The sequence below is a fragment of the Vigna unguiculata genome, chromosome 1 (genome assembly GCF_004118075.2).
Source record: "Vigna unguiculata cultivar IT97K-499-35 chromosome 1, ASM411807v1, whole genome shotgun sequence".
Taxonomy (NCBI): domain Eukaryota; kingdom Viridiplantae; phylum Streptophyta; class Magnoliopsida; order Fabales; family Fabaceae; genus Vigna; species Vigna unguiculata.
The window spans coordinates 23,523,339-23,535,923 of record NC_040279.1 but is presented as its reverse complement, the minus strand read 5'-3'; the positions used below and the strand labels follow the sequence as shown (position 1 = coordinate 23,535,923).

Genomic DNA, 12,585 nt, shown 5'->3' with positions numbered 1-12,585 from the left:
GGTCCCCAACAAAGCATCCCATCAAGACCTCCATCCAAAGTTGTGTAGAGCCCTCCACCTAGTTCAACTCTGCACCTAGAACCGCCTAGTGCCACTCACTCCATCACTAGGCGAACTTACACTCCATGCCGCCTAGCAGACACCTCACACCGCCAAGCGCCACGCGCCTTCCAGGACCTCTGCCAGTTTGCTTCCGCTTGGCGGCACAATGTAAGACCCGTGAAAATTAAATAATTAAATAAATAATTAATAAATAAATGCGGGTAGTGGGAGCTTTTAAAGCATTAATTATTGATTTATATGATGTGGAAAAGTATTAGCTCAAATGGTTGAGAGTACTTGGTTGTGTGAGAGGACTTTGGTTCAAGTCTTAAGTATGCCATTTGTGTGTTATTTAATTTATTATTTTTTTTATTAATATGCTTGATCATGTTGGGTGATAATATAATCATAGAATTATATTAAATATCATGAAACATGAATTGGTTGAATGGTTGTGCATGGAATTAACATTGGTGTGAGTATGGGTTTGAACCTTAACAGATACAAATTTATTTTCTTTTTGCTAAAATTAGTTTAGCATGAAGGTGAAAGGGTAGAGAAACCTTAGTTGACAATGGGCAGCCAAGGGAGGTTGGAAAACAGCCACTAAATGGACCTTGAATGGTAATTAAACTCTAGTTAATGACAATTTTCGTTTTAGTGCATTAATCTACCATCAAGGTATCATTAAAAGACAAATTTTGGGTGAGAAGAAGGGTTTATGTGCTTGTCTTCGTATCATACTCAAAGGAATACGAAATTGGAGAGTGATCAAAGAGGAACTCCCAAGAATCTATTTTTTTTAATTTGTATGTTTCTGGGAATTTCCAGAAATAGTCTGGTGGGCGATGAACTGCCCCCAGACGATCCTGTCCTTTATAGGTCATTTAGAGTTCCTGCAGAGGAACCACCTGCCAAAAATAGCGTAAAATAGACAATTTGAGCATTGTTGACCGCCCTTGCCAGAGTTGACTGGTTGACTAGCCTTGACTTTTTGACAGTTCATTGAGAGACTGCCACGTGAAGTCTCTCCATTAGGTTTTGACTGCCATGAGTGGTTGTGCGAAGGTTACCAAGTTGTCGCGGTGGTGGCAGAAACGCCGAAGGGGCTGAACCCACGGTTGTTGCGGAAAAATGGAGGTGGGTTCACTTCAGAATTGTCGCGGTGTCGCACGAATGGTCGAGGTTGTAGGTGTTGGTGCACACTGGTACAGGGGCTTGTTGGTGATTCGAGGTTGCTTCGTTGAGATGCAGTCTCGCGAACGTGGGGCTGTCATGGTTGTCGCAGGATGCACGGAGAAGACGACTCCGTGCTGATTGATACATGCGCAAACTTCGACGGCAGCAGTGGAGTCTGCGTTTCTGACGATGGCACGAGGAAGAAGAGGGTGTGGTGGCTTCGTGCTCGTGGATGCAGTCCCGTCGTGGTGGTGGCTGCGGACCACAGGTGCAGCAACGGTGACGGGGTTTCCGACGAGGGCTCGACGGAGCCAGCGCGAGTGAAGTGGTGGTCGAAGGTTGGCGAGCCGACGAGATTGTGCGAGAAGATGGTGGTTCGCGTGGAGGAGGCGGCTATCAGAGGTTGGCGATCTGGCGAGATTATGCAAGAAGGTGGTGGTTCGCGCGGAGGAGGCCGGTCAACGGAGAGGCGGTGACAGCTGGCGTCAGAGGTGGCGGCTACGGAGTGTGGCAGCTACGGAGTGTGACGGCTACAGAGTGGGTTGGTGCGGAAGAGAGAGAAGGAAAGATTAGGGTTAGGGTCTGTGTTGGGAAAGAGATGATGACGTGGCAAACATTGAATGGTGATTTGAGTTAGTGGAGGATTGATGATGTGGCAATCTGTCATTGGTTAACTTAGTAAGTGAAGGATTGCCAAGTGGCAAAATCTGATGGACTAGAGTTTAAGTGATATTAGGGATGCAACTTAGTAAAAAGGAGGGGTGCATAACAGAAATTGAAAGTTAAATTACGAAAGGGGGTGTAAACCTGAAAATAGGGGGTGCAGTTAGCTCCAGAAATGTTTTTTTTCAGAAATAGATAATCCAATTGGAAAAAAATGGGTGTAAACATGAGACTTGAGTGTGCATTTAGTACCAGAACTATTTTTCTCAAAAATTTATATTTTTGGACTTAATTTATGAATTAAAATATTCATTATTTACACTTTTAAGGACCTAAATTAAATTACAGTTGCATTATTAAACTCAAGAATATCCAATAATATAGTATGCAACTAAATACAATTATTAAGCGCAAAAATAATATTAAATTCCCAAAATTTAATTATTGAATGTGAGCCAAGGTTCGGCTCGTCATACCTTCCAGGCGGTTTGGAAGCGGGCAGCGTCTGGCGGTACATGTCCCCCGCCAGGTGATTTTACTGCAGCAGTATTGGTGTTGTTGATTCTGTAGGCGTGATCTACGAGGCTTTTGGTGATGCTTCAAAGGTGGGATTGCTAGTGTTCCTTGAGTTGTGGCTCGGAACGTATCCCTTGAGGTGTGGCTCAGGATAGGGGTTAAAGCACGTGGTATTCCTTGAGTTGTGGCTTGGAATAACATCTCTTGAGTTGTGGCTCGGGATGGCAGATGAACACGAGGAACCCTTGAGTTGTGGCTCAGGTTGGCGAGTGTTGCCGGTGTGAGTGTGTTGGTTGTGGCCAGTACGGATGGGTCCAAATAGATTGCCCTCCTCAGTAGTTGACTGACGAGTTTGGTAGTCTTGGGACGTTACGAGTTATACTCGTATTTGGGAACTCCACCTGGCATTACGGTGTATGATCCGTAACATGGTTTCTCGCACGTGCTCTATCGGTTGTGGCTGATAGGTATGGCAGTAAGTCACCTCGAAGTAATCACCAGAACATGTAGAGCACGAATAACCTGGTTGTGACCAGGTGGTATGAATTAAAAGGGATGGAATTCATTTGGGATGGATGTATTTCCTATATATAAATGTGTTATATATGTGTATGCCATTTTATATGCTTTATCTGTTAAGCTCACCCTATCTGCTTGTGATTGACGATGATCGTGTACGCGGTACACGTGAGCAGATGATGTTGATGCAGGTGGTCCTGGTGAGACGTAGCTACGGAGCGGGGATAGCATGGGAGCTATAGATATATTTTATGTTTGAAAATAAATTGTAAACTCTTTTGAGACATTTTTGGATTATTCCACTTTTGTAATTATGGATTTTGGTTTTATCATTTGCATTTATAAAAAATTTAAATTTCCCGTGTTTTGGGAAATGAGGTATTATTAAATGCGACGTGATTATTTATTTTATTTATTTTATTTAAAATCCGTAATATCCTGACGGGATGTTACACATAACCCCTTCCGCCAGGCACCACACATCTAGTGCTTCCCTATTTTTCCCCTTGTCGCAGGGTGGCTCATCCATGACGCCAAGCGCCACACCAGTAGCGTCACTACTACTGGTTTTTGGCATTTTGGAACTAGTTCTAAGGAACCCAAGCATTCAACACACCATTCATATTTATCAATCATACTTATCTAGTCATAATTATATAACTGAATCAGAATTCACACATTCACATTCTCAAGGATTGCACAATGGAGATTATGTCATTACTCTATTATTATTGTAATTTCCTATACCCATACTCTTTTACCAATCAAACAGACCGCACTGCATCTCAATAAACATCATATTTTGCACATAAAGACAGTAACCAAAACAGGCACAATAACCTTACCTTTATACTCACTTGGTTCCAACTATCACACAATTATACCTATTATTAATTATCTTACATTCACATGCTTCCTTTCCACACACTCTACACACTTTTATTTACTATTATACATATACAAAAATTCCAAATAACTTGTCCATGAACATCCAACGCGAAACATGATCACAAGCATCTTTGCACGGATAAGCCGCCTGACAGCAGTTCATGTACCGCTAGGCAATGCATATAAATTCTGGGAAATTCCCAAATTTTCCAACACTTGCACGAACCCTCACTCTGCACCTATTAGTTCTATCGCGCATTTTGGCATGTTTTTAGTGTTCCATTAGCATATATAGTTCAGGCTTATTCAATCTAAGATAAATTTCACGAAACAACACACCAATCATATCCAAAAAGTATAGTTTGTTTTCTTTTTCTTTCGTAGCCCACAATCCCAACATAAACCCTAACCCCCAATTTTGACCGTAATCATATAATTTCATCAAATACCGCAATCTCAGGCATCTAGTCACATCGACAGTCATACAATTATATATACATTCAATCCAGGCATCTCAACATCACGGAAAACACCAGAAAATCAGAAGAAATTGGACAAGCCAGTTCGTGTCACCTGGTGGGCAGCACAGAGCCACCAAGCGGTGCATAAAAAACCCAGAAAAATGGCTCTAGAGACATGATTCGCTTGGTGGGCCTTCAACACCGCTAGGCAGTTTCTGGAAATTCCAAAAACGTAGACTTACGCAAATTTTTGACAATATCAAGACATCTCATGCATTTTGTACATCACATATTCATACAATTAAAAGCAAAACACGAAGTGGAACTCCCCTAATTTGGATTCCTTGCTTAAAAAAAACGTTTTAGCCTTCTCCTTGATCTAAGTTATCTTCCCTTGGTCTCCCAAACTCTAGCCCTTCAAACCACTCTCAATGCAGCGTTCCGGTGCAGTTTGGTGGCTGGTTTTCCTCACTTTACCAACCCTAAACGAAAATAAGTGAATTAAAATGAAATTAATTTCAAACAATACCTTAATTGGACCTTAATAGCTAACAATCCATCGTGATCAAGCATATAATAAAAATAATACCATTAAAATAATCACACAAATGGCATACATAAGACTCAAACTCAAGTCCTCCCAACACAATCAAGTACTCTCAACCACTTGAGCTAGTACCATTCCACGTCATGAAAGTTAAAATTTAATGTCATAAAGGCTCCCACTACCCGCCTTTATTAAATAATTATTTATTTAATTATTTAAATTCCTCGGATATATTCAAACAATACCTTAACATTTATTCAAACAATTCCTCGAGTATATTCAAATTATTTAATTCAAACAATACCTTAACATTTATTCATTCTTATCCGCATATTATAGCAGTATATTTCATCATTACACAAGGATTTTCATTCCAATATCATCTACTTCTTTTTGTTTTTTCCCTTATAAAGTGCAAGAACTTCAAATTGTATTCCAAAAACATAGAAAATAGAAAATAATCTTCATTGCCAACTCTTCATTGTTGTGAGGTGGCATTCTTTAAAATGACAGATTGCATATTTATATGTTCACTCATGAAAGTGTGAACCTTATAATCCAACGATTCTTTATTGTATAGCTTGGAAAGACGTATACTTTGCTTTGCCTAGAGAGAGCTTGTGTACTTGTAAGACCCGAGGAATTTAAATAATTAAATAAATAATTATTTAATAAATGCGGGTAGTGAGAGCCTTTATGACATTAAATGCTAATTTTCATGATGAGGAAAAGTACTAGCTGAAATGGTTGTGAGTACTTTATGGTGTTGAAAAGACTTGGGTTTGAGTCCTATATGTGCCAATTGTGTGTTCTTTAATTGTATTATTTTTATGATATGTTTGAGTGTGATAAGAGAGTATAAATTTCTAGATTTATAAAAATTATCATGAAACATGAATTAGTTGAATGGTTGTGCATTGGCTTTGAAATTGTGTGGTTGTGTGTTTGATTCTTGGTATGCATGAATTAAGCTTTCTTTTTGCTAAAATTACTTTTGCATGAAAGTGAAGAACTAGAAACCCTAGCCGTCAGAGTAGGGCAACCAAGAGAGCTGAAAAAAGAAACCACTAATAATGAATCTTGAAGGACAATTAAAATTGTTTCGATGCATTTTTGTTTTTTTTTTTCATTAAGCATAATTAAGAGATGGCTAATTGGCCAAGTAAGGGTGGGAAGAAGGGTTTTTGGAGTTTGCAAATTGTTAAGGTGTGGGGAGAGGTTTACAAAGCAACCATCGCGCCTATTGAGTGCGAAGAAGCGTGGATTGGAGGAAGAGCAAGGAGACTATTGGTGCTCAGGGAAGAAGCTCTAAGAACCATTGAACTAAGCAAGGAATCCAGGTTAGGGGAGTTCCACTTCGTGTTTTGATTTTAATCGTATGAATATGTATTGTATGGAATGCTTGATGTGTATGTCCTTGCCATGCTCAAGTTCTTTTCACGTTTCTAGATTTTTCAGAAACTGCCTGGTGTGAGGACTCTTCTTTCTTTCTTCATTTTATCCCCATCTGAAACACAAAACCACTTCTACCTCTCCTCTCTGCTTTTTCTTTTCCCTCAACAAAGAAACTCAGGTTCCCCAATCTGAATTCATTCTTCTTTCTTGTGCAGTAGGCAGAATTGGGACCGGTGTAGAACCCTCCCTTCCAGTTGAACTTCCCCCTCCTTCCCGTAAGTTCGGTTTCAACTCTCAATTCTGGAATTTAGCCATTTTTGGGTTAGAATTTTGAATCCCACTTACTATGTGAATATGCATTTCCTTCCTTAGGTTCAAAGCAGTAGTGGTGTCCCTTTTTGGAGCTCCTTCTTTGCTAAGTGAGTAAATTATTAAAGAGGTAAGGGAAGCTAACCATTCTCTTTTAAATTCGTACAGAAATGTGTTCTACTGGTCTGGATTGCATGTTTCAAGTGTTGAATTGATGTTGAACTGTATGATTGAGTGTGTGATTGAAATTGTGTGAAGAATTTGGGTTTCTGCATGTGGGAACACTAGAGTAATTTGGTATTTTCGCCTAGGCGAGTGGCTCTCACCTAAGCGAAAATACCAGAGAACCCACCCTTGTTCCTACGCGAAGCCTCGCCTAGGCGAGCTGAGGTCGCTTGAGCGAGAGACACTCTCGTCTAAGCGAACCAGCTTAGCCTGAGCGAGAGTTCGCCCAGATGTTTATTTTTGCCACTGTTAGAGCCTCGCTCAAGCAAGACTGACTCGGCTAAGCGAGATGGCCTCTCGCTTAGGCTAGATCGTCTAGCTTGAGCGAGAACCACTGTAGTGGGGTGTTTGATGTTCTGATTTAGGGGATGAAGTTATATGTTTAATTGTGATTTTGTGCAACTAGTCTCTTATATGCTTGGAATGTTGTGTTAATATTTTGTGTGGTGAAATTGGAGGAGTATGAATTAAGAGAAGTTGTGATTGAAATAGAATTTCAAGGGAAATTCATATGAGTATGTTAGTGTGTGTAAGGATTTGAGGAATCTGTATTGGTTGGTATTCTAAAACTCCAATAATCATTCATGCTTAGATAGAGCAGAATGGATTATGTCGTGAGGAGTAGCAGAAGGTCCTAGTCTTTGGACTTGATCAAGTCTTAGACGCGAAGGGAACTTACCTTGGGAGTGGTCAGGTGATAACCCCTTGCACCCAAACTTTGCAGAGTTTGGGGACCGTCGCAGGTGCACGCCACCAAGAGATCCATGTCGCTTATACAATCCGGATATTGAGTCTAGAGTTATATAATTGAATTATGTTTGTGATGATATCTATAATGTGAACTACATGATTTCTCTTATTTCAGTTAGCTTACCCTTTCTTGTCTATGTTGTTCTCCTTGTGTGTTTTTCTTTTGCAATGATCACCTACTTTTGGTGTGAGCAAAGAAGAATCCAGATGAAGACAACCCTCTCCTTGACAGGAGTTGATCTTTAGCTTCGAGATTTCGTGATGGCCTTTGGATTAGGTTCTTGGGAGTTTTGGATATGTGTAAATTAACCCTTCCTTGTATAGATTGTACTTGTTGGTAGGACTTTTATGGTTATTTTGGATGACTGTATCAACACTCTATAACAGTTGATTCCTACTATCTGCTTTGCTTTGATCATGATATAATATTTTATTTAGTAGCGTGAAAACTATTAAATGGCATGTTACATTTTGGTATCAGAGTAGTGGTTCCTTTAGGATATATAGGTGTGAGCTTGCTTAGCTTTTGTTGCGTGTTTATCGTAGTGTCTTGGCATAGTTGTGGTATCTGTTAGCTAGATTAATGGTTCCTCTCTTTGTGTGGTCAGAGCTATGGCACCTAGGCTTCCCCCTCCTCCTCTTCCAAACCTGGATAACTCTCACTTGGTGGGGACAATTGAGGCGATGATAGCAGCCATGCAGCAACATAATGCTAACATGGTGAGTCAGCACAACTTGGCCTTGCAGCAGATGGAGTCTGCTAGGCTAGCAGCGGAGGCGACTCAGCAGATGCATTTGGAAGCCCTGCATCAGATAGGGGAGAATCATTATGTAGCTGGTTCTTCCCAGGCTCCACCACCTCGAGTGTAAGAATGGAGCTTGGAGGATTTTCTTCAACACCATCCATCCCGCTTTGATGGCAAGACTAGCCCAAACGAGGCAGATCAGTGGATGAGATACATGGAGCATATTTATGACACGAAGAGGTGCCTGCAGAACAGGCTGGCATATTCTGAGTACCTCCTTGCTGGAGAGGTCGAACATTGGTGGTCTATCATGAAGATGATGCTGGAGGATAGCAGGGAAATCGTCACTTGGGAGTTGTTCAAGAAGAAATTCTATGCTGAATATTTCCCTAACAGTGTGAAATATGCTAAAGAGGTCGAGTTCTTGCAGTTAATGCAAGGAGATATGTCTGTATCAGAGTATGCTGAAAGGTTCAAACACCTAGGCAGGTTTCACACCTTGAAGAGGGCTGAGGATTGGCAGTGTAGGAGTTTGAGAATGGATTGAGAGGTGATCTCAAACTCATGATGGCCCCGCTCTCTATCAAGGAATTCCCTGCCTTGGTAGAGAAGGCAAGAGTAATGGAAAAGTTGAAAGCTGAGGTCGAAGTTCAATAACGATCATAGCAGAAGGTGGGAGGACCATCTGGGTTCCTGAGCAGACATGAAGATAGGAGAAAACCATACTCCAGACCTCAGCCTCATGGGCCTAGGAGGTTCTCACATCAGCCACAACAGCCTCAGTTTTCCAGGCCGCAGTGTTACCATTGTGGAAGGCCTTACCTGAAGAATGCTTGCCCTCAGCTGATTGGCAAGAGGACATGTCACAGATGTGGCCAAGAGGGTCACTTTATTATGGAGTGCCCTGCCAGTAGGAGTGCAGCTTCGAGGCCTCCAGCACAGTCTCAGTCACAATAGGCAAGGGGAGGTGCAAGGCCTCAGGCAGCTGGCCGAGTGTATGCCATGACGGGTGCAGAGACAGACAGATCAGGTAACCTCATCATCGGGTCTTGTATGATTGCTGGTAGGAGCTTGCATGTTTTATATGATTCGGGAGAGACACGCTCATTTGTGTCAGAATCTAAAGTGGTAGAGTTGGGTCTTCTGGTGAGGGAACTCCAGTATGACCTGGTGGTGTCCACGCTTGCTTCTGGGTTGGTCAGAACCTCGACAATGTGTGCTAGATGTTTGATCGAGGTTGAGGAACGCAAGTACAAGGTAAACCTTATTTGTTTACCTTTGGAAGGGTTAGATGTAATCTTGGAAATGGATTGGCTATCTGTTAATCACATTCTCATTTATTTCAATGAGAAAAAGGTGTTGTTCCCCAACTCAAAGGATGAAGATCTGTTGATGTCCTTATAGCAGATGGATCAAGCAATCAAGGAGGGATCTCAGTGTTTCCTGATTCTGACTCAACTATCCGTTGAGAATGAAGATGGAAATCTTGAGACATCTATGGCAAGGGATTTCTCAGATGTGTTCCCTGAGGATGTGCCTGGCCTACCCCCTCCTAGGGAGATAGAGTTCTCCATTGATCTGGTGTCGAGAGTTGGGCTAGTATTAATAGCACCCTACAGAATGGCTCCTGCGGAGCTAGTGGAGCTAAAGAAATGGATAAAAGAACTGCTAGAGAAACAGTTTATCAAACCAAGTGTGTCACCTTGGGGAGCGTCGGTGTTGTTAGTCAAGAAGAAAGATGGAAGTTCTAGGCTCTGTGTGGATTACAAGAAACTAAACAAGTTGACCATCAAGAACAAATATCCTCTGCCAAGGATAGATGACTTGATGGACCAACTACATGGTGCTACGGTGTTTTCTAAGATTGACCTGAGATCGGGGTACCATCAGATTCGAGTTAAGTCTAATGATGTGCAGAAGACCGCTTTCAAGTCCAGATACGGGCACTACGAGTACGTAGTGATGCCTTTTGGTGTGGCTAACGCACCTGCCTTGTTCATGGACTATATGAATAGAATCTCCAGGCCGTTTCTAGACAAGTTCGTGGTGGTTTTCATCGACGACATCTTGATATACTCCTGAACTCGTGAGGAGCATGTAGAGCATCTGAGGACAGTTCTGAGCATGTTGAGAGAGAAGAAATTGTATGTAAAACTGTCAAAGTGCGAGTTTTGGATGGCCACGGTCCAATTCTCGAGGCATATGATCTCAGCTTAGGGCATATCTGTGGATCCATCTAAAGTGGAAGTTGTGTTAAAGTGGGAGCGTCCTAAATCAATGATTGAGATTAGAAGCTTTGTGGGGCTGGCAGGCTATTATAGGAGATTCATTGAGGGATTCTCTAAGATCGTAGCACCCTTAACACATCTGACTCGCAAGGATCAGCCTTTTGCTTGGACCGAACAGTGTGAAGAGAGTTTCCAAGAGTTGAAGCAGAAGCTAACTAGTGCTCCCGTGCTGGTGATCCCTGATACCAGTAGACCCTTTGAGGTTTACTGTGATGTCTCCCATCAGGGATTAGGATGTTTTCTGATGTAAGAACGAAAAATGGTTGCCTACGCCTCAAGACAGCTGAAGAATCATGAGAAGAATTATCCCACGCATGACTTAGAGCTAGCAGTTGTGGTGTTTGCTCTAAAGATTTGGAGGCATTATCTATATGGCGCACAGTTCCAGGTTTTTCAGTGACCACAAAAGCCTGAAGTACCTGTTTGACCATAAAGAGTTCAACATGAGGCAGAGACGATGGATGGAGTTCTTAAAGGACTTTAACTTCGAGCTGTTGTACCACCTGGGGAAAGCAAATGTGGTGGCTGATGCCCTAAGCCGAAAAACAGTTCATGCATCTCATATGATTGCCAGGAAGTTGGATTTGGTGGAGCAGTTCAGAGACATGCAGTTGTAGGTGGTTTTAGGAGAGGATGTCATTAGGTGCAATCATCTAACTGTATCTAGTGATTTCCTCGGCCTGATAAAAGAGAGGCAACTATCTGACCACAAACTACAGAAAACAGTGGAGTTGATTGATACTGAGAAAGCCAAGGACTTTATAGTAAGAGGTGATAGGGTGTTAAGGTTCAGAGGCAGAGTTTGCATACCTGAGGACACAAAAGTGAAAGGCATGATTCTTGAGGAAGGGCACAAGAGTCGTTTTAGCATGCACCCAGGCATGACTAAAATGTATCATGATCTGAAGGAATCTTTCTGGTGGTCGGGCATGAAGCAAGATGTTGCTCGGTTTGTATCGTCCTACCTGACCTATCATAAGGCCAAGGCAGAGCATTAGAGACCTGGAGGGATGCTGCAGCAGTTGGAGATACCAAAGTGGAAATGGAATAGCATTGTTATGGATTTTGTTACCCATTTGCCACGACCAATGAGGAGCCATGATGCCATTTGGGTTGTAGTGGATCGCCTAACCAAGAGTGTTCACTTCCTAGCAGTGAATCTGAGGATGTCCATGGCGAAGCTGGCACAGTTGTATATCAGTGAGATCGTGAGGTTGCATGGAGTGTCGTCGATTATAGTCTCTGATAGGGATCCACGATTCACATCCCGATTCTGGCAGACATTGTAGAGTGCCTTGGGTAACAAGTTGATTATGAGCTCAACTTATCACCCCCCAAACGGATGGTCAGTCTGAGAGGACAATCCAGTCTATTAAAGATCTTTTGCGGACGTGCGTGCTCGATCATCTAGGTGCCTGGGATGAGGTCCTGCCTTTGGTGGAGTTTACCTATAATAACAGCTTCCATGCAAGCATTGACATGGCGCCATATGAGGCTCTCTATGGCAGGAGGTGCAGAACTCCCTTTGGTACCAAGATGGAGAGTCAGTGGTGGTGGGATAAAATTTGTTGATGCAGACTACTGAGAAGGTCAAGCTAATACAAGAAAGGATGAAGGCATCCTAGAGAAGGCAGAAATCCTATGCGGATCAGAGGAGAAGACCTTTGGAGTTTGCACCTGGAGACCAGGTTTTCTTGAGGATTTCTCCGATTACTGGTGTGGGAAAGGTTATTCGCTCAAGGAAGCTATCTCCTAAGTTCATTGGTCCATATCAGATCTTGAGGAGGATTGGACCAGTGGCTTATGAGATCACTCTACCTCCTCAGTTAGCCAACCTTCACTCGGTGTTTCACGTCTCTCAGTTGAGAAAGTATGTGCCTGACCCCTCTCATGTGCTTGAGATGGAAGATTTGTGGATTAGAGGAGATCTTTCAGTGGAGGTTCAGCCTGTTGGTCTTAGCGATAGTCAGACAAGGCAACTCAGAAGAAAGTCCATCAGTCTAGTCCAGGTCATCTGGGACAAGAGAACAGGTGATTCTACTTGAAAATTAGAAGAG

General features: G+C 42.3%; 2 protein-coding genes across 2 annotated transcripts; both read left to right on the top strand.

The window, feature by feature from the left end:
• The first annotated feature begins 8,807 nt into the window (after positions 1-8,807).
• Positions 8,808-9,197, top strand: LOC114189909. The gene is made up of 2 exons (XM_028078637.1): positions 8,808-8,858; positions 8,907-9,197. Exons 1-2 carry the CDS (start codon positions 8,808-8,810, stop codon positions 9,195-9,197), a joined length of 342 nt encoding a protein of 113 aa, XP_027934438.1.
• Positions 9,198-9,242: 45 nt separating this feature from the next.
• LOC114189899 lies at positions 9,243-9,644 on the top strand. The gene has a single exon (XM_028078628.1). It carries the CDS (start codon positions 9,243-9,245, stop codon positions 9,642-9,644), a length of 402 nt encoding a protein of 133 aa, XP_027934429.1.
• The last annotated feature ends 2,941 nt before the right edge of the window (positions 9,645-12,585 follow it).

Bases quoted from the DNA above. Each gene is read 5' to 3' on its own strand.
- LOC114189909 (XM_028078637.1), top strand. From the start codon at position 8,808: ATGGCCCCGCTCTCTATCAAGGAATTCCCTGCCTTGGTAGAGAAGGCA. The intron at 8,859-8,906 runs GTAATGGAAAAG...TAACGATCATAG, and splicing joins CCTTGGTAGAGAAGGCAAGA to CAGAAGGTGGGAGGACCATC.
- LOC114189899 (XM_028078628.1), top strand. From the start codon at position 9,243: ATGACGGGTGCAGAGACAGACAGATCAGGTAACCTCATCATCGGGTCT.